This window comes from Manis javanica, chromosome 15, assembly GCF_040802235.1.
Source record: "Manis javanica isolate MJ-LG chromosome 15, MJ_LKY, whole genome shotgun sequence".
Taxonomy (NCBI): Eukaryota; Metazoa; Chordata; class Mammalia; order Pholidota; family Manidae; genus Manis; species Manis javanica.
Window position 1 is genome coordinate 82,660,826 of NC_133170.1, and position 20,820 is coordinate 82,681,645.

Here is a 20,820-nt window from a genome sequence, read left to right on the forward strand (position 1 = left end):
AAAGGAGGAAATGGCATCATTGTATGGGGAAGGGGCTGTGACTGGGAGATGGCAGGCCAGTCAGATGGCAATGAGGTGTCCAAGCGGCTACCTACAGAGGAACTCACAGCTCTGGCCCCTGGGCATGAGCAGGGAAAGCAGGTAAGCTGAGGGCAGGCTTGCTTACGTTGGGCCATCAATTTCATTGTGGCTTTCTCCATGTCCACCCTGCATCCCCAGGCTGGGTGGGCAGCAAGGGGAGGCCATGCAGGGCCGACTGGGGAGTGGTCACAGAGGCACTCTAGGCAGGCACCCCACTGAGTGGATCGTGTACATCAGCTCGCTTTCTCCTCTCATGCTCACGTGACATCCAGATCACCTCCATTTGGTGAGTGAAGTCTATTGGGTTCACAGAGGTGAAGTCTATTGCTGAAGTCTCCTAAAAAGATGCGGAGGATTTAGGATTTCAACCCAGGCCTTCTGATCCTAGAAAGGAAGCAATCCTCTAGGCTGGCCTGGGGTGGAAGCACCTAGGGAGCCGTTCTGGGAGAGCTGGGAAGGTCAGAAGCAGAGGACGGGTCCTGGATGGGGAGACCGGGTCCGTGCTTTCTGGGCGCCTCAGCCTGTCTTCCCCGCAGGTGGAGAGGAGAGGCCGTGAACGCTGCTGAATCAAGGCCCCGAGCTGGGTTGGCAGCTGTGGTCCAAACACGGATGGCAGAACAGGAGGAGGGCAAGGGCCCCAGAGAGAAATGGCTGATGAGAACCACAGTTCCCAAAGGCCGGGCAACGGTGGGCTTGGGGGACCTGGCCCCCGCAGCGGCACCAGGCAAGCTCCCTACTGTCTTGAGGAGAGAGGTCCTGGCCTGGGGGGGCCTGATGTTGGAAGAGCTCATCAGCTAATACCTACATGAGGAAACTGAGGCCCTGAGAGCGCAGGGTAAATCTGGGACTAGAACCCAGGCTTCCTGCTCTTTGACGTCCCTGGCGTCGGCCCGGTGGGCGCTCGGCTTGCCTCCTGCCTCGCTCCCGACTGCAGGGGGGCGGGGGCGGCCACGTCGGAGGCTCCGGCGCCCAGCGACGATCTCCCTTCCCCGCCCCTCGGGATCCTTTAAGAGGCGGGGCTTGGCCGCCGGCCCCGCGGCCCCGGCAAAAGGCTGGGACTTTACTCCCGCGGCGGAGAGCGAGTCGGGGCTCCATCAGCTGCCGCAACCGCCGCGCCCGAGCCCGAGACACCATGAGCGGCAGGGTCGGCGATCTGAGCCCCAAGCAGAAGGAGGCACTGGCCAAGGCGAGTCCTCACCCTCACGCCCCGCCCGTGGCCCTCGCCCCCGGCGGCAGCAGCTGGGGAGGGTCCGGGTGGGCGGCGAGCGACGGTCCGCGGCGCGCCGGGGGGAGGGAGAGCAGCCGCCGCACCTGGCATCCTGCGCTCGCGGCCGCCGCTCCCCGCCTCCGCCGGCCGAAGGGTCCCCGGGGAAGTTTGGCCACCCCAGCCCCAAGCGCGCCCTTGGCTGTGCCACCTGGGAAGAAGTGGTTGCTTAGAAGCCCTCGGAGGCAGCCGAGGGCACAAAACCCACATTATTCTCGGTCCTGGCAGCCGAGCCCTGGGGGCAGGGGCAGGGCCCCAGGTTTCCTCCCATTTCCGGGAGGTTTTCCTCTGGCGGGGGCCGTGGGCCCGAGGGCATGGGCCCGGACAGCTCCTTAGGATGCTTGGATAGCTTAGCTCCTGCTCCGGTGCCAAGTTTCTCTGCGACCTTGGGCAAAACCTCTTCCGCTTGTTTACGACTTGATGGCATGAAATAAGGGGCTGGACCCCACGATGAAGGGAGCATCTTCACGGGAGAAGTCTAGGATCCCGTCAGTGACTCGCTGGGTCCGGGTTGGTTTGAGCTGAGACAAGCCCACCCCTTTCCTGCAACCCAGGCCCCTTCGAGGCTGGGCGCTTGGGTCCGTGCTCCTAAGAAGGCAAAGAGGTAAGCCTGGCTTTGCTTTGGCACCTAGGCAGAGGGGAGCAAGGGCCCTTGGGCTCGACCCCCTGCCCACTAACTGAATCTCCTCTTCTCTCTGTCCCTTGGGAAGAAAAGAGGTTGGTTCTCAGACTGAACCAATTGGGTCCAATATCAAGGTTTGGAAAGCTGCGCAGTTTTCCATTGCTGGGCTAGGGGCAGGTGGTAAACAAAGGGCTCCTGTCCTGGCAGTGGAGCTGAGGTGCCAGCCCCCCGAAGGCTTTTGCCTGGGGCTGGGCAGCCCTCATCCCAGGGGCCTGGAGAGGGAGGTTTCAGGTGTTACTGCTGCCGCGCAGGGGAAGCCAGGCAGAGAGGGGATTAGGTGGTGATTTAAACCGAAAACCAGTGCTGGGTAGGGTCCTTGGTTAGGGGTGGCTTCATGCCTGGGCCCTGCATGAGCAGTGTTCCTGGGGCCCTTGGAGCTGTTTGTGGGATGGGGTGGGATGGGATGGTCTGAGTCTCTGGCTGACCTAGGCAAGGGGTTAGAGGTGGCGGGTCCTCATTGGTCCCCTCCGCAGCTGCCCTGTAGGTCAGTGACTAGGGAAAGATGAGTGGCTGGGAGCAAGAGGCACGGGGAGGGCCCTCACCTGCAGGGCAGTGAGCAGTTGGGGGTCGATGTGTCCATCCCTTAGGGTCGCTGTCCACCTGTTTGGCACTCCCTGAACGTTCCCCCTTCGGGGCTTCCCCCTGGAACTGTTCCCTCCACCTGATGCCTCTTCTGTCCTTTGAAGTCCATCAAGCCCAGCTCAAACGCTCTTTTTTACATGAGACCACCCTCTAGTCCTGGCCCTAGTCACAATCCAACTCATCTTTTTCTCTGCTCCCTGAGCACATTGCTCACCATTCCTTTACTAAGAAGGTGGAAGACCATGGTGGAAAAAGAACATTCTCTGGTCTTGGATAGACCAGACAGACCAGGTATATTATATTTGACATTGGGTATATTACTTAGCCTCTCTGACCTCTAATTCTTTCATCTGTAAAATGGGGACAGTAATACCTCTAGTGACTCTCAGATGTGACTAAGTACCAAGATCAGTGCTGGGCACATGGGAAATGCTTGGTAAACTGACTTTTATTGTGGCACATCCCAGAGTGTCTACTAACGCACTTAGCTGGGAATACATCCGCCCACCCGCCATACTGGCGCATGGAAGTGCATGCAGCCAGGCAGGGGCAGTGCCTTGCTCCCTTCCCACCTCCTCCCTGCTGCCAGCTCCCACCCGACAGTGCCCCATGCAGCTCAAGGGCTCAGCCAGCGTCTGCAGAGTTGACTCTGTTGAAGATGGGTCCGGCCAAACTCCTACAGAGCGTCCCTGGCAGAGGGAGATCGGGGGTGCCCTACCTCTCACCCAGCTGCCTCTCCCTACAGTTCCGGGAGAATGTCCAGGATGTGCTGCCCACCCTGCCGAATCCAGATGACTATTTCCTCCTGCGCTGGCTCCGAGGTGAGGGAAGATGGGCTGCGGGGGGCTGGGGCAGGAGCTTATTCTGGGTAACAGAATGGCACCCTTTGGAAACGCTGCCCCTGGCAATCTGAGAATCTGGGGGATTCAACCTGTGGAACCAAAAGGATCCTTGCCAATTACATAACCTCACCCCTCCAATTGGATAGATAATGGATGCTGCTGAGGCTCAGAGAGGTGAAGTAACTTGCCCCAAGTCACACAATGCTTGAGCTGTAGGCAGAGAGGACTACAACCCCAGTGGGCCGATTCCCAGCCCGGTGCCCTTTCCATCCAGTTGATAAATCCACTCTGCTGATGGACTTGGGGAAACAGGTTGAAGAAAAGCCAAGAAAGGGCCCAACCATATGGGAGGTTGAAGGCAGAACCGAGTTTAGAACCAGAGTCCTGGCCCCTGGGAGAGGCTGACCCTCTCTGTGGCCTGTTGAGATGCAGACCACCTGCTGCCAGCTTGAATGAGGGGCAGAGCTCATGGCGAACATGGGGGGCTCAGCCTGACCTAGGTTGACAAGACTCCTCACAAGCCACCACCAGGCTTCAAAGCCCCAGGCTCTAGTTCCAGCTCGGCCCTGGCCTGGCTCTGGTACCTGGGCCAAGGGCATACATCTGCCCTGGGCTTCTCTGGGAGAGCAGGATGAGACAGGATGCCCTGCCTACTGCAAGATGTGATATGACAGAGAGCTGCACGTAGTGATGAAATGTTATGTTTCTACTAGCATCAGGGTCAAACTCAACTGTATGCCCCAACTCCTGAAATCCTTACATTTTTCCCTCATCTCCTGTGATTCAAGTCACATGCCACCCTTTCTGGTTCTTGTGACACACTTTCTTTTTCTTTATAGAAACTTTATTACCAGAGAAATAACAGAGAAAATTCCACCATGTTAGATTAGCAAGAGACTAAGTTGTGATGTAGAGTCATAGCACAAAATGTTAAAGTACAAGTCATGCTCAATTATTTATTTATAGACCAGGCAGGACATACATACCCTAGGAGTCCTGGACAGGTGGAGAGATGTATTATCCTTTTCCATCTAGAAGTTGAGTAGAGCTGGCACACTCTGAGGAACTGCTAACAGGCACCTCAGAGCAGGTATGGCCAGGGGAGCCACATGGGGCCCTGTGTGCCTCTGCAAGTGCCACTTGCCTTTTTCTCCAGAAAAGCTGTGAACCTTTCCCTGCCTCCCTCAGCCCACATGGAGAGTAGAGGGGCAGTGTGAGGGCGGCAGTGGAGTCAGTCCAGGGCTGGAAGATATTTTGGCCCAGTGTTTGCTGAAGAGCAGCAGCTAGAAACAGGCAAGGGCGCGGGTGGGCAGTGTGGGAAGACTGCACTGCCTTAAAGGGGCAGCTGCAAGATGATCAAACCACTACTGAGCTGCTGTCAGTTGGACACATACAGTTTCTGAAAGCTGTTGAACAACAACATGCTCTCTTTTACCTAAGAAGCCAGCCTGGGGCCCTGGCAGCTGGTTTCCTGGGCAACCCCAACTCTCCAGTCCTGGGATCACCCCTCATTTTTAAGAACTAGCCAAGTGTGTGGTCATCCTCATTTGTCAAATGAGAAAACTGAGGCTCAGAGAGGGGAGGGCATGCCCAAAGGCACACAGCTAATGTGAAGCAGAATCAGGGCAGAAACCTAGGGCCCCAGATTCCCAGGCCAGCAGCCTCTCCAGCAAGCCACAGCTGCTCCCTGAAGCCAAGCTCTGCCTCTTCAAACAGACGGGAGTATCTCCTCTGCACTTTATTTGTGCCTCACATTTCCTGGGCAGGAGCTCAGTCCTGCCCAGACTCTACTCTGCATTTCAATTAGGGTTTTTGTTGCCTTTTTCTTTCTTTTTTAAGAACCTTTCACTCTTTCTCCCTTTAATTCTAAAGGAACCATTTGCAAGGCACACGCCAGCAGAATGTCTTTCTGGGGCCTAGGTGTGACCTCCCCCTGGGGTCTGTGTTCTGCTGGCTGCCAGGCCCTGAGAGCAGGCACACAGCTCTCCACTGCCTACCCGTGACTGGGGCCGAGCTCTGGGCACCCCGGCAAGGAGGGTCAGATGTCAAGGTGCTAACAAGGGGGTGATGGAAACTCTGAGGGGGACAGAGCAGGTCTGAGTCTCCATTTTTCAGGACTAGGTGATAAATAAGAACCCAGGCTAGCTACTCCTAGGCTGGCTTCTCTGGCAGCGCCCTCAGCCATGCTCTGAGTTGTCCCTGACCAGGGCAACAGGAACTCTGGGAGGCCTGACTCAGCAGGCATGGGGAGCACCAGGCCAGGTACTGCTAGGGGCAAGTGGCAACCTGAGCGGGCTCTCAGAGATTCTGGATGTTGGACCCTGGCAGATATGGGATAACTAGCCTCCCTGAGATAAGGGGGCTCACAGTTCACCACCACTCCTGTTCCCTGGAAGATAAGGGCTCTCCTCACAGTGGGGTGGGGGTGGGGGTGTCCCTCCTACAGAGGATTCCCTTTTCCTGGTCCAGCTGGGCTCCCCCATCATGACAGCATCTTCCAAGTGTTTCTAGCTTATTAGATGATTTGGTCAGGTGTGCAGTACCTTGTCTAAGGTCAAACAGGGAGAAGGCAGAAGGGCTGAGATGCAAACCTAGATTACATTCCTCTAAAAGCTTCCCCTGCTGCCACGATGGAATTAACCAAGAGTGAAGGCCATTCAGTTCTGCAGATGTGTCCAGCACCAGTGATGGGCATGGCATTGGTCAAATCTCTTGACGCACCCTTTGGGCCCAGGAGAGTGGCCTGGATTTTGTGACAGCAGAGTCAGGGAATATGCTCAGCCACTCCCAGAGAGCAGTGATTAAGGGACCAGTAACAGTCCAGAGGGCAGTGGATCTGGCCCAGGTTCTGGTGCTGTCAGCAGATCTATTTGTCGATCAAATCCGCAGAGGGACACACAGCTGGGAGGGACAGTTCATAGGTCAGATGGCAAAATTGATCAGAATCTGGATCTCAAAAACTCTTCAAAGGATGAAATGAAGCTGACTGTAACAATCTGATAGGGATGGATCCAGAAAACTACCTTGCAACAAATGGGATGGAGGCCTAGCAGCACTGCTAAACAGGCTTTGGGCATTTCAGTTGACTGTAAGCTCCATCTGAGTTAAGGGTGTGACCATTGCCAAGAAAGTTCTTAGACTTTTGGAGAAGTGTAGACAACACCTGGGGCTGAGCTCAGCTCTGGTCAGCACTCTGTAAGGGCGGCCTGAGGGCAGAACATGGGTGGACATGAAACGAAGCGAGAAGGGATGGTTAAGGGATTCACAGACAGGCAGCGTGGTGGAGGGGGGACTCGGGTCTGACAGGCGGCACAGAATTTGCCAGCATTGGAAAGGTTGTCACATGGCTGAGGAAGTGGCCCTCCCGAGTGCCTCTGGGGTGGATCTCCACTCACCAAAACAGCGAGAACTGGGTGCAATGCAGCTCAGACAATCTGGAAGCAGGTGGCTGGGGAGGGGCAGGCAGTGAGGTCTTTATGTTCAGGTTTGAGCAGGGCAATTTGTTGTGGTTGGTGCATAAAATACAGTTGGCCCAGGTGACACTTTTCAGGAACCCTGGGAGGAGGACCCTCTGTGTCCCATTAGGAAATGCATGGGTCCTTTGAGGACATGGCAAGGTTGACTGGAGGCACATCAGCCCCGATATCCTTCTGGGATGTTCTGCCAGCTCCATCCCAAATTGCACAGCAGCTTCATTCATCTTTGAATGTGGGTCAAGTTCTCAGGACTGGATGTTAGACTGTGGAGGAGATGGACTTTGTGTAAGAGGGAAAGCTAAGTGATAAGGGGGTCCAGGGTTCACCTCTCCTGAAAGGAGATAAGATCCTTCACCTGGTTGCATCCATTTGGGTAAAACTCTTTTGACCCTGAAGTTGCAGTGCTGCCCCCACCTGCCCTGAACCTTGATCTGCTTCAGGGACTGTGGTGCTCCAGAAGCCCTTGGTGAAAGTCCTCATATTTGCTTCTGCATGTGGGATGATCTGAGAGTCAGTTGAGGGATGATGGAGAGGAGCTGGTTCAAATGGGAACAGGGAAAACGCTGTGCTTGGATGCTAGGCCTAACCTTGGCCATGTTTCCGTTACAGCCAGAAGCTTCGACCTGCAGAAGTCCGAGGCCATGCTCCGGAAGGTGAGATCCATTTGGCTCCAGATCCCACTGTTGCCCCCACCCCTGCTCACCCAATCACAGCCTTTGGCTGGGGTGACATGTCTGAGTCTTAGCTGACTGCTGTTGCCTTATCCTTTCCCTAGAAACACAGAGCTCTCACAGTTCTGGGCCAGCCAAGAATTACAATCTGTTCTGCCCAGATCTCTAAAACACTGCCTTCTTTTCCATTCCTGCTGGTTGCCTCTCGTGACTTACTTATGGTCCAGTGGTCTGTCCACATTGTCCGCTACTGTTAGATGCCTGTTAAGGGGTCCCCTGCCCCTCTGTTTTTGAATCCCTGATTGTGTTTGCAGCACGTGGAGTTCCGAAAGCAAAAGGACGTTGACAATGTCATGAGCTGGCAGCCTCCAGAGGTGAGGACAAGTGGTCCCTCCCCGCTCCCATGTGACGTCTAGCAGACCCACAGTCTCTGGTCTGGTCTGTCAGACTGGGGCCCTCAGACAGAAGGCCTGGCAATGCCAAGTGAGCCCTGATGGTTCCCTCAATGGGTCTGCATGGTATCCAGGGGAAGGTGGTAGAGGAAGAGACTGATGAACCCATAGGAAGACCCTGGGATCCAGGGAAAGAATGGCCACCCTGGGGGTCTCCTCTGTCTTTGCCCAGGTGATCCAGCAGTATCTGTCAGGGGGCATGTGTGGCTACGACCTGGATGGCTGCCCCATCTGGTATGATGTCATTGGTCCTCTGGATGCCAAAGGCCTGCTCCTCTCAGCCACCAAACAGGACTTGCTCAAGACCAAGATGCGGGACTGTGAGCTGCTGCTGCAGGAGTGTGCCCGCCAGACCGAGAAGGTGAGCGGACTAGCCCGGGGCAACGAGCTAATCCCAGGAGAGGTGTTCAAGGAGAAGCAGGGAGGTCACGCAGAGATTTAAGCACAGCTTCAAGGCTGAGGCCCAGTAGCTTGGATTTCATAGACTAATAGAATTTCAGAGTTTTAGGGACTGCCATATCTTGCCAAATTTTTATTTTTCCAAGTAAGGACTTAAAAAATTTACCGGCTATTATTGTCATAATTAACCACCAAAATGATTGGAATGGCATAATCTCATAATAAAAGGCAGTCCTTTAAATGGAATAAATTTAGTTTCATTATCATTATCTACATTATCATTATTTTTCTCATTCATCTGGGCACCAGTAAAATCTTTGTCCTGGACCACCCTATCCTTGTGTGGTCAAATCCACAGAGACATACAGCTGGGAGGGGCAGTTGGGCAAGTGTTTGGGTCCTGCTGCTGTAAATGGCTCAGATTCTGTGCTTCTCTAACTCTGTACTCAAAAAAAGATAAGGACAGCTAAGTCCCTTACTGAGAAAAAGACCGAGGAGCTGCCACTGTGACCTGTGATCTTCTCTCCTTCCTTCCTCTTTAGCAGTAGGGAAATGATGATGAGTTAGGGAACATTTCAACACTGTCACCCACAAGCATTCACTGAGCGCCCAGCCCACGCAGAGACCCTGCAGGCTGGGGATGCAGACAAGCCTTAGATGGGGAAGCACTCATCAGGGCTTAGGTCGGACAGAGAGTGTCTGTGCCTGCATACAAAGTCAGTGGCCACGCGAGACCCTGCAGACAGAGCACCACATGGGGGCTGCACACAGAGGCAGAAGGAGGCCTCCAGATCAAACTGCAGAACAGAGGGAACCTCGGATGTAATCTGCATCCACTCAGTTGTTCACTGGATGAGAACATGGAGACCTAGGCAGCAAGAGTGACTTGCCTAGGCCACGATTCCGGCCTGGCATGATGATCCCTATTTGGAAAAACCTGGGTCCAGCCCTGCCTAGCTGTGGTTGCAATACAGGCACGGAAGCAGACCAGCATTTGCCCTGAACTGGGGTGGGCTTCTGCCACAGGGCAGCCTGATGGGACTTTGTGCTCCTCTGTCCCCTGCAGATGGGGAAGAGGGTGGAAACTGTCACCCTGATTTATGACTGTGAGGGGCTTGGCCTCAAGCATCTCTGGAAGCCTGCTGTGGAGGCCTATGGCGAGGTGAGGGGCAGTGCTGGGGAGGTGGGGTGGGAGGGGAAGACACGGGGGAGTGGGCCCTCTGCTAGGATGGCCTGTGGGTGGTGAGGTGAGGGGACAGAGTCTAGCCTGGAGGAGGCAGGGCTGGCCTCCCTGGTATAGAGGTCTGAGTCTGCTGGACTCGGTGATTTTGTTTCCACAGTTTCTCTGCATGTTTGAGGAAAATTATCCTGAAACGCTGAAGCATCTTTTTATTATTAAAGGTAAGCTGGGAACTGCCTGTGATGAAGCCAAACAGGAGAGAGGGGCCTAGAATGTTACTGGGACAGATTGAGGAGAGAATCCAAGGACCCCTGACAAGCACAGACCACTTTGCAATTCACAAATCTTCTGGCATTACCTCCTTCGAGCCACACTGCTAGGGGCAGAAGACTGCCCACCATACAGATGGGGAGGCTGGAACCCAAAGAGGTGCCCTTGCTGAGCCTCGCACCCTGGGCTGCCTCTGTGGGCTCCACAGCACTAGGGCACAGGTGGCCTGACTGGGGGCTGTGGAGGACTCTGTGAGGGACAGTGGGCTCTGCATCCCATCTCATGTCGCCTGTCTCTGTTCCAGCCCCTAAGCTGTTTCCAGTGGCCTATAACCTCGTAAAGCCCTTCCTGAGTGACGACACTCGTAAGAAGATCATGGTCCTGGGAGGTGAGTGGCTCACTCTTCCCAACTCCACAGGACAGTCTGTGCTTTCATTGAGGCTGGCTTTAGAGGTGTGGCGCGAGCCACCAGGGCGCGGGCTCCCCCTGCTGGTTTCGTAGCGGTGGGACCCGGGAGCAAGCTGGGGCAGGGCATCAGTCTTCCTGTCTGTTTTCCTAAGATCTCCGTCTCTCAGGCACTCTAAAAGAAGGTATTGAGCTAAACATTGTAGATTCCAAGATGAATGAAAGGCCAGTCCTTACCCTCAGGTTGCCTACAGTGTAACAGGGGAGAAGACCTCTAGAGAGAAGGCAATGGTACAAACCAGAAAAGGCACTAGAAACAACATAGCAAAGGGCCAGGGAGGTCACAGGAGCAGAGGGTGCTTTCCGCTGGGGACCACTGAGGGTGGCTTCCTTTGCTGAGCACTCACCAGGCCCTGGCCTGGGTGCCTGGCCTACCAGGGTGCCTACAACAGAGTCCCCTGAGGAGCTCCCTGCCTCTGGGCGAAGGAGACACAGGTAGATGTATGTCAGCACGCTATGCCAAAGGTACAGAGGGGAAGGAAAAAGCGCACGGGAATACCTGACCCGGGGAGGCCGATGCCGACCTCTGCTGAGTGCTACGGAGGAAGAGGCAGCCAGATGAAGCAAGGCAGGAAGCTTCTGGGGGGAAAGAACGGCATTGGGCAAAGACCTCTCACACCATGGCACAGGCAGTTATAGAGTGCATGGCAGCGCGTGGTACGAGATGAAGGAAGAGAGGGAGCCAGGGCACCACGCTGAGAAGCTGGGACATGACTCTACAGGCCACCGGGAACCAGAGAAGAGTTCTGAGCAGGGGAGTCCCACAGTCAGACTTTACGCTGAGATAACATTGGACTGACGAGAGTGTGAAGTTTCGGTGCTGGGCCATAGTCCATGCAAGAGGCGTGGCAAGCCAGAGGCAGGGCAGTTTCTCTAGGGACAGAAAGGAGAGGGTGGGTTTAAGATATATTTAGGAGGCAAAGCAGCAGAACGCAGCTGGCTGGATAGAGGGAGGAGCAGGAATCTAGAATGACTTCCCGGTGTCCGGCATGAGTGACTGCAGTTGCTCTGATGCAATTAGTTCAGGGAATACAACCGGAAGAATAAGCCTGCAGCTGAGTTTGAAGAGTCCGTGAGATACACAGATGTTGGGGTACTTGAACCTAAAGCTTAGGAGAACTCCAGTCTGGAGATCTGAGAGTTATCTAAAATGAGAAGAAGCTAAAATAGTTTGTAATGTTGGAGTTACAATGTTAACTAAACACTGAATATATGATAGGCTCTTCCCTAAAGGTCAGGGTACAGGGTGGGAGTGGGTCCCTGCCCCCGAGTTTAGCCTGCCAGCAGGGCCTGAACCTCAAGAAGCAGGACTACCCTGGATGCCAGGACGGTCCTGCTCAGCCTGGGACAAAGCCAATGGCTCCCAAATGCAATGTAAAGGCCAGGAAAGACAAACAGGTGACCCAGGGTCCTGGTGTCCTCAGCTCTCAGTGGGGAGGGAAGCAAAGGATCCCAGGGGCAGCGGGCACCTCAAAGGAGTAGGTAAGATTGCCTACGGAGGAACAGAGGCTGAACCCTGGGGAATATCCAAGCTCAGGGCCAGGCAGAGAAAGAGGAGGCCGCCTGGGAGGATGGGAAGTGGTTGATGAGGGTAGCAGGGAAGCAGACTGGCAGGGACTGGCCTTGCAGGGAAGCCAGGAGAACATGCAGTCGCAAGAGAAAGCCAGCAAGGAAGGTGCCCAGGCGTCAAGCCAGCCAGGGACAGACTAGAGTCAAGTTTTGCTGGAGCATTAAGTGGAGTGGTGGGAGAAAAGGCTAGAAAGGTGGACTGAGACTGGCTCATGGAAGGCTTGATGCCACCTATGGAGTTGAATTTGGGGGGGTAATAGTGATTCTGAAGGTGTCTGAATGCTCACCTGAGGCAACACATTGAAAGCGGAGATTTTCCAAATGTGTGCTAATGAGCCCTGAGAATGGAGTAAAGCAGCTGGAAAAAACAGGACTTCTGGGTTCTAGTTCTAGCTCCGCCTCAGCTGCTCTTCCTGTAAGATGGGAAGAATCCTCCTCATTCCAACCCTCCGGCTGAGCTGTGAGAAGAAACACAACATCTGAGCAAAAGGCTTTGATGATTTTTGGCTTTTCGGCTGCTACCGCCCACCACAAGCATGAAACAGGTTTCCTGGCAGCAGAGCTGTGGAGGAGGTTCAGTCTGTCCATTTCCCCCACACACACCTGAAATGCTTTCAACCAAACCCACCTAGGGCCAAGAAGGCACAGGATCTTCAACAGAGGAGGGAGGAAATTCATGCTGGGCTGGCCACTGGAGCTTAGCAGCACAGATGCTAAAACCCCGAGACCACAGACACTACGTTCCAGGAGTTGCGTGGTCCCAGGCCTCAGGAAATCGGAGGGCTGGGAGACCCTGCACAGTCTTCAGTGGGCTGCCAGCTGGTATGGACAGCAGAGAACACTGGGCTGCACTGCATGACGTGTAGATGCTCATATAGACATATGCCTATATATAGTCGGCATAGAAAGGCTTCCAGTATCAAAATATTGTACTTGGCTGATAACTGGTATAGGAATTTGGAATGGTGGAGAAGTGGTTCTCAGCATTGGTTGCACCAAACTCTCCTATCAGGAAAAGGCTTGGTTTAAAAAAAAAAAAAAAAGAGCCAAACAGCCTCATTTTAAGCAGCTGAACAGCCTAAAAAACTGGAGCAGCAATGAAATCGTGCCTGGGTAAAGCCAAGGGAGCCCATTTAAGGGGTCACTCTGCAGGGATGTATGTATTCATTCAGTAAGTCAGGATTGAGCACAATTATGTGTCGGCAAAAGTGGGGGCCATGACACCAGTGTCCTCACAGAGTTCAGTCTGACCAGGACAGAGGATGCTGATTCAGGCCCTCCTGCCTGCTGGGCACGCTGCTCCCTCCACAGGGAAGTCCTTCCTTTTTTTGTTCTCTTTTGCTTGCATTGCCACCGTCTGTATCACCTTCTTGGGAGGGACACCCACTCTCCTGTGTGCAGAGCACTTCACGGTTTCTGATACTGCCTCGCGTACTTGTTTGCTTCACTCCCACCGTAACCGTGCAGAGCAGAAGGAACTAGGCTCAGAATGTTGTGGTTGGCCTGTGGTTGCTCAGCTGGCCAGAGCAATGGGGACAGAACCCCAGGTCCCGATTCCTGGTCCAGGCAAGGGTGGTCCAGGCAATGGGTGGTGTGTCCTCCTGAACCTGTGTGCACGGTCATATGCTCCTAATGCCTGTGTTCCGTGTGCAGGGCAGATGGGTTTTTTTCTTGCCTCTTCTGTATAGACCACCAGGGCTGTGATGAAATCTTGCCTAGTGGTGACCCTTCTTTCTCTTTCCATCCTTCCCTTGCCAGGAAACTGGAAGGAGGTTTTACTGAAATACGTGAGCCCTGACCAAATGCCTGTGGAGTATGGGGGCACCATGACTGATCCCGATGGAAACCCCAAGTGCAGATCCAAAGTATGGGCCGCCAGGGGCTGAAGGTGACAAGGGGAGCCTGGCTCAAGTGAATATTCCAGCTCATTCACTGCACTCTCTGCTTCTAGATCAACTATGGGGGTGACATCCCCAAGAAGTACTATGTGCGAGACCAGGTGAAACAGCAGTATGAGCACAGTGTGCAGATTTCCCGTGGCTCATCCCACCAGATGGAGTATGAGATCCTTTTTCCTGGCTGTGTCCTCAGGTAGGGTCTGGACCCTTCCGAGCCTTTCAACCCTAGGTGCTGGTGGGTGGGCTGGTGTGGGAGAAGTCCTGGTGGCAGGACCCCAGAGAGGGCTCACACAGATGGAACCATGTCTAAATGGATGGATGTCCCCTGCAGGTGGCAGTTCATGTCGGACAGTTCAGACATCGGTTTTGGGATTTTCCTGAAGACCAAGGTGGGGGAGCGGCAGCGGGCAGGGGAGATGACGGAGGTGCTGGCTAACCAGAGGTACAATGCCCACCTGGTCCCTGAAGACGGGACCCTCACCTGTAGCGATCCTGGCATCTGTAAGTATCTCCTTCTTGGCTTGAAGCCCCTGCCCCAGCTGCCAACCCGTGAGGTCCTTCTTTTTCCATGGATTTAGGCTCCCAGACTGTTAGAACCAGGAGACTCCATTAGTTCAACCCTCTCCTTGCATAGATGAGGTGACCTAGGCCTGGAGAGGTGAAATGACTTGCTCAAGGTGACCCAGCTGGTTATCAGCAGAATAGGACTCTGACCTGATCCTCCCAGGTAGAGGTGAGTCATGATACTAGGTGATCACAGGGGTTCAGAACAGCTGCTCTCTGGGCCAGGTCTAACTGCATCTGTGACTGTGACTAGATATTTCTTGGGGACACTCCTTCCTCCCAACATCAGAGAGGCTGAACTGGCTGGATGGGAAGAGGGACCACAGGGTAAGCCGACTGCTGAAAGGTCTAGCCTTGACCGCCTGAGCTTCACTCATCTTCAGGCTGATCAAAAAGGCACAAAATGTGAACCGGAAGTTTACCCAAGAGGGATAAGAAGGGCAAATAAGCATTTGAATAGGTGTTTAAACTCGTGCAACTTTGCAATATCCATGAAAATTCCCTTTGACTCAGCAGTTCTACTTCTAGAAATTTATCCTGCAAACATTTACACTAAGACACAAAATACAGGTATGAGGGTGCTCCTAGCAGTCTGGGAAACTGTCAATCAACTAAATGGCCTTAATAAGGTCTAATGGCCCACCCATACAATGGAACACAATATACCCATTAAAGAGAATAAATTGATATGTAAAGTGTCTGATAACGTTAAAAAATAGAGTATGAGACACAGCCTATGGTATACATTCACTTTGGTTAAAAGTGTGTACATGAAAAGAGTTCTGGGGAATCTACACTAACTCTAATGGTGGTTATCTCTAAGAGGGGAGGAAGCTTATAGAGGCTTTCATTTTTTACACTAGTTCTGCAAATACAATTTATTTTACAATGACCTGTACTATATTTATGAGCAGAAAAATCACACACACACACAGACCCATCAAACCTCCAGTTTGCTTTCTGTCAGCCAGTGGACCAGGTGCAGAGATCCAGTGAAGGCAAGGGCTTTACCACTGAGCTGAGCTGGATCTGACTCCTGACTAGATCTTAGGCAAGCGACTTAGTCTCCCTGAGCCTCAGTTTCCTGATTGCTACAGTGGGGACCAAATTCTGTATCTCACAAGGACCCATGATTCAATGTGATAAGGTGTGTACAGCACTTAGCACAATGCTTGCCGTATAGCGAGCCCTCAATACACTGTAGCCACCATTATTATTATTATTAGGGCAAAACTGGGGGGTGGGGAAGGGCCATCCGGGAGACGGGAGAAGTCCTGTGCCCCTTACCTACCGCAGCCCTGCCAGATCTGAACTAGCGCCACAGGTGTCCTGGCCTCTGCACTTGTCCACACCATCATTCCAACCTCAGAGTCTGTGTCCTCCCCGCATCCCAGGCACCCTTCCGTCTCCTACCGTCCCCTCCTCACAGATGCTCTGTGGTGTGGCTCCCTCAGGAAGAGGAGTGTTGTTAGCGAGCAGCCAGGTCCTGGGGGAAAAGGCATATACTGTCATCCACCGAGCACGAAGCATTTCCTACACGTAAGCTTGAATTTCCTTTTTGAATGGACAGGGCTGCTGAGGGGTAGAGAAGGGATGTTTTCTTTCCCACAGAGGAGCTTGTGTAGACACCAGAAGAGAGAAGACATAAGAGAGAATCCTAGAGTCCTGGTTCTGGCTCTCTTGGCCACAGACGGCCAGAGATGACCAGGTCTGCCCCCAACGCGACAGAGGAGAGTCAGAGCAGGGAAGTAGTTTATCCAAGATCACACAGCCAGTAACAGAGCTCAGCCCGTTTTCCAGCATTGCCCATTACCCCTCTCTAGTATCTGAAAAGACAGCCTGAGAAAGGACCGTGAGTCTTTTAACACGATCAGGCTTAGGTCTGCAAATCCAAAATTTATTTTAGCTCTTCTTGGGTACATTCCAGATGGACCATTTATCTGCCTGCAGGCTTTGACTGGGAGCTGCTTGTTGCCCATTCCCAGGATGAGCAGAGGCAGGCCACAGCGTCCCTGCCCCTTTCACAGTATAGACAATGAGGTGGGATCAGCTGTTGGCTGGGGCTGTCGCTCAGGTTAGACCTGAGCCCAGGGGGAACCCAGTGTTAGGTTACAAGCTCACCTGTGGGAGGGCTGTGCCCTTGGAGGTCCAGGCGACCCCCAGTGACACAGAACATAATCGGGCATTGGAGAAATTAAACCTGTGCCAGTCTCCCATGGCAAGAGCACATTAACCTCCCCAGGTTGCTCTGATCCTTACCCAAGTGTCCTCAGTTACTGAGGAGGAGAAACAAAGTCTGAATTGTTTTTTTTTTCTCTCCACTAATATTTCTCGAGGGCCTGAGTGTAGAATACTCTACTAGGAAAGGAAGAGATTCAGGAAAAAAGATCTGGACTTTGTCTGTCAGGAGTGCATAATGTAGTTTAGAAGACCTGCAACACTGTACAAAGGTTAAACAGTCCTGCCAGCCAGGACTGGGGACAAAGAGCCCAGCCGGGCACCAGGAGGCCTGGGTCCTGAGTCCAGCTTTGCCACCGACTCTCACAGAGTTTTAAGCAAGTGTCTCTAAATATTAGTTTTTGCTTTCCATCTCTTTAAAATGAGGGGAGCAGGCTATGGCAGATCTACATCTGGGAGTTCATGACTCCCCAGAGCAGTGATTATAAACATGAAAGACCAATACTTCCCTTTTATAACAGATAGTGTTTAATGTCCCCTTTACTATTCTGAAATGAAATTCAAATATAATCCACCCACATATATATAATTAAAAAATCAACATAATCTCCTACCTGAAGAAATAAAAAGAAGCTAATTTAGAATATATATCTTCCACAATACATAAATGAGAGGATATAATTACACCCCCTTCTTCAGAATGGTACCTTTCCCACTGAACCACTGCCCCAGCGGGCCCATGGTGGCCTTCGGGGAATCTGAAATTGTGTACTTTCATCAGATTCTCAAGGGGTTCAGTACCCCAACAAAAGTTAAGGAGCCCTAGCCTGGAAGATCTCTGGGGGGCTCTATGAGTCTGTGAGTACATGATTAAGTGTCACAATGAACCATGCAGTTCACGACCTCCACTTCCCTTGGGCCTAGGCCTCAGAACAGCTCCTTTCTTGTTTGAGAGCAGAATATAATGCTAGCCAGAGCCAGCTTGGTTCAAGTAGCTCAAAGACAGACTTCTCCAGCATGACTGTCTCTGGTTGCCAAGGCTGTCATCCAGGGCAGAGAAGCTACCCTCTTTCCAGAGGGACTATTAATCCTGAGAGACTTCTGGGGCAGAGAGAAAACCAGTGACTAATACTTTGCACCCTGAAGAAAGGGTGGGTGGTGTGTCTACCACTGGTCTAGACTATACATTTTATCCAGGGGAAAGGTTAGGTCTCAAGATTAAATACAGAGATTTTTTTTGCTGGGGGGGGCGGGCAGCGGTTTTTTGCTGGGAAAAAAGAATACCAGGGTAGAGAAGGGGAGAAGCTAGTGTTTTCACACTCCACATTCTCTTGAAGGGGTGTTAACTGAAATGGAACAACTTCTCAAAGACAGAATGGTTAGGTTAAAAGCAGCCTGTTCCTTGGCCAAGGCTGGAAGCCGCCTCTGCCAACAGCACGCCCATTTTCTCTCCCCAGAGAAAACCACTGCTAACAGGTTTTGTTCATTAACCTATCAAATATTTTCCACCACTTTACAAGCATTACATGTTTCCATAATACATGGGACTTGTACATACACATATACATTCACAGAAATTTTATCTGTCATTCAGTGTATGTTTGAAGGAATTCTTGAAATTGTAAAACTCTTGTCACAGGATTTGAGGGAATGTTCTTCCCTGCAGGACAAGCACTTGAGTAATATCATCAAAGAGAACTTGGGAGAGTAGGTAGGCCAAGTAGCAAAGCCAAAAATAATTATATATAAACAGAAACATTACAAACTATTAACACATTGTTCTGCAACTTGCTTTTTTGGCCTGAGGCTATATGGTAGACAATTTGCCCAATCCTGAGGAGAAACCTTTTTTTTTTTATCAGAATAGTATTTCATCATATGTATTGCAATATAAACTTTTTAAGCAATTCTCCTTTGAACATTTGAGTTTTCCCAATCTTTTATTATTATAAGCAGGGGTGCAAATGAGCCTCTTTGTCCGTTTATCTTTCTGTGAGATAAATTCCTGCTTCAAAAATTTTGCACATTTTACCTTTTATCAGAAACAGAACAGAGCCAGGCTTTCCAGGGCCCACGTCAGACAGCAAATTGGAGCAGAGGGAAATTCCAGCTCCATCATCAGTTCCTCACTGTATGACACAGTGATCCCCTTTTTATATTATAAAGGACTAATGCTTAACTCAATAGTTATTTTGAGGAATAGCTATATATATCAAGTGACATGTATAGATTACCAATGCAGTGCAGAGACACATAGTCATTGTTACCATTACTAGTACTATTATAAAAACTGTTGCTGCTAATTCTGCTCTCCCCTCTCAAGGCCCAGAACAAGCTCTAACTCCTCTAAAAAAATCATCTTTCACATTATTTTAATCGAAAGGGCCCTCTCCATCCAAGCTGTTACAGATGTGGTGGTCTCTCTCACTCATCTAGCACATGGCATTTTCTGGCTTGTATTTTTCTTCTCTCCATGAACATCTTGTCAATCAGCTAGACTGTTTCAAAAAGTGAAGAACCAGTGCTTATGCCACCTTCACCATTATTACCTACCACAATGGCTTGCTCAGTCAACAAAAGCCCTTTCTCAGAGTTGCCTGAATGTCTGGTTTTCTGCCTCCCCTCAGATGTCCTGCGGTTTGACAACACCTACAGCTTCATTCATGCCAAGAAGGTCAGCTACACTGTGGAGGTCCTGCTTCCAGACAAAGCCTCTGAAGAGAAGCTGCAACAGCTGGGGGCAGTCACCCCAAAGTAATGCCTCTTCCCACAGCAGACCTGGCTCCCTCAGGGTCTCTCTATCAGTTTCCATCCCTTGTAGCCATCACTTTCCCAGCACCCTGATGCCCAAAGAAAAACTGGGCTACAAGAAAGACCCTGGGCTGGGTCTGGGGAGTTTTCATTTCAGAATTAAGAAGAGAGAGAGTAACAGGTGTGGGTCTCCTTGCCCTTCAGATCACTAAGGAGTCCTCAGAGGCTGGGCACCAAGATAGGATCTGTCTGTCCTATAAGCTGTGCTAACTTTACCTGTCCAGTGACAGCTGAGACTGTCACTTGGGGTGGCAGCAGGGAAATTAGAAAAAAGGGGAGAGATTGAGACCTAACTTCGGGGAAGCTGGATGCAGGGAGGAACTTACTCCCAAATGACAATGTACGTCTGGATCATAATGAGTAGTAGCAAGGTAGCCAGTTGCTAGTTATAGTGGGGGTCAGAGGCCCTTCTTAATTTTATGTTACTGGGGCTGGAATCTTTTTTACTTTTCCCAGAGGGCTCAAGAGGTGGCCCGAGCCAGCACAGATCTTTGCACTTGGGTAGACAGGGAGGCCTCTCCCTCACCTTGAAAACTTCAGCCACTCCGACCCACTGGCTGTCTCTTTAATTTCTGATTTGTCAGTGATTCGGAGCTTCCCAAGATTTGTACCCAGCCACTGTTCTCCAATGCAGACAAAGCCCAGGGAAATTACCTCCAGGAATCCCAGCTCTCTGATGGGCCAGTGAGGCTGGGAGCGGGAGTCCTGAGGCTCCGCCCCCACCCCCACCCCCCGCTTTTCAGTGCTGCCAGCCTCTCATCAAGTCACTCTCCACTTGAGCACCCCACACAAAAATGGCAAGTGGGATTACGACAGAAAACTAAAGTGAGGGCATTTCCCACCCTGTGTCCCACGGTGCCTGCCAACCAGCGTCCTGACTGACCTGAGCAAGGCCTCAGTAGTCCCACCTCTGTGGGAGACATAGTTGGATACAGTGGGTTCCTGGTACCTGCCGAGGAGGCTGCCTGGCAGGGGCCATAGGCACGGCCAGCATCTGGCAGCCAGGGGCCGGGGGTAGCCATATAGAGTCTTGCAGGCCCCCAGCCCACAGTGACAAACAGGGCTGCCATGGGGGCACTCAGCGACCAGGTGCTGGAGGGCATGCATGGACCCTGCCCCAACCACCCACAGCACTTAACCCAACCCCACCGTCCTGCAAACGAATGCCAGGCCCTGGGCTGCACAGAAGGCAGCCGCGCTTGACCCTCGTAGGAAGTTCTTTGCTTCAGAGGCCCCCGCCCAGAGTGGGGAGATGGTCTGGTGAAGCCGAGGGAGCAGGAATATTGGGCAGGGCAGGTACTGACGGGAAGGTGCCCGAGGCCACACGGGCCCCAGCCAATATCCCCTCAGGAAGTCATCCCGACTTTGGTTTACAACGCTCTGTTAGGAAAATTAACGAATGAATAAAGCAATGTTCAGTGCACAGGGAGTGGAAG

At 52.3% G+C, this 20,820-nt stretch overlaps 1 protein-coding gene across 2 annotated transcripts; it reads left to right on the top strand.

Annotated features, from left to right (window-relative positions):
- The first annotated feature begins 1,098 nt into the window (after positions 1–1,098).
- SEC14L2 (SEC14 like lipid binding 2) lies at positions 1,099–20,807 on the top strand. 2 transcript variants are annotated; one of them, XM_017659918.3, is made up of 12 exons: positions 1,099–1,267; positions 3,355–3,430; positions 7,537–7,580; positions 7,913–7,972; positions 8,223–8,411; positions 9,516–9,611; positions 9,790–9,850; positions 10,204–10,287; positions 13,692–13,798; positions 13,885–14,024; positions 14,163–14,332; positions 19,201–20,807. In XM_017659918.3, the coding sequence occupies exons 1-12, from the start codon at positions 1,214–1,216 to the stop codon at positions 19,329–19,331; spliced, it is 1,212 nt and encodes a 403-aa protein (XP_017515407.2). In that variant the 5' UTR covers positions 1,099–1,213; the 3' UTR covers positions 19,332–20,807. The 2 variants fall into 2 exon arrangements, with proteins under 2 accessions (XP_017515407.2, XP_073078323.1); XM_073222222.1 differs by lacking the exon at positions 1,099–1,267 and adding an exon at positions 1,553–1,949.
- The last annotated feature ends 13 nt before the right edge of the window (positions 20,808–20,820 follow it).

What these genes read in the sequence shown, in the direction of transcription:
- SEC14L2 (XM_017659918.3), top strand. Translation starts at nt 1,214, where the DNA reads ATGAGCGGCAGGGTCGGCGATCTGAGCCCCAAGCAGAAGGAGGCACTG. An exon ending in GTGCCCGCCAGACCGAGAAG is followed by an intron (nt 8,412 to 9,515) that starts GTGAGCGGACTA and finishes TGTCCCCTGCAG; the next exon opens with ATGGGGAAGAGGGTGGAAAC. An exon ending in GCATCTTTTTATTATTAAAG is followed by an intron (nt 9,851 to 10,203) that starts GTAAGCTGGGAA and finishes TCTCTGTTCCAG; the next exon opens with CCCCTAAGCTGTTTCCAGTG.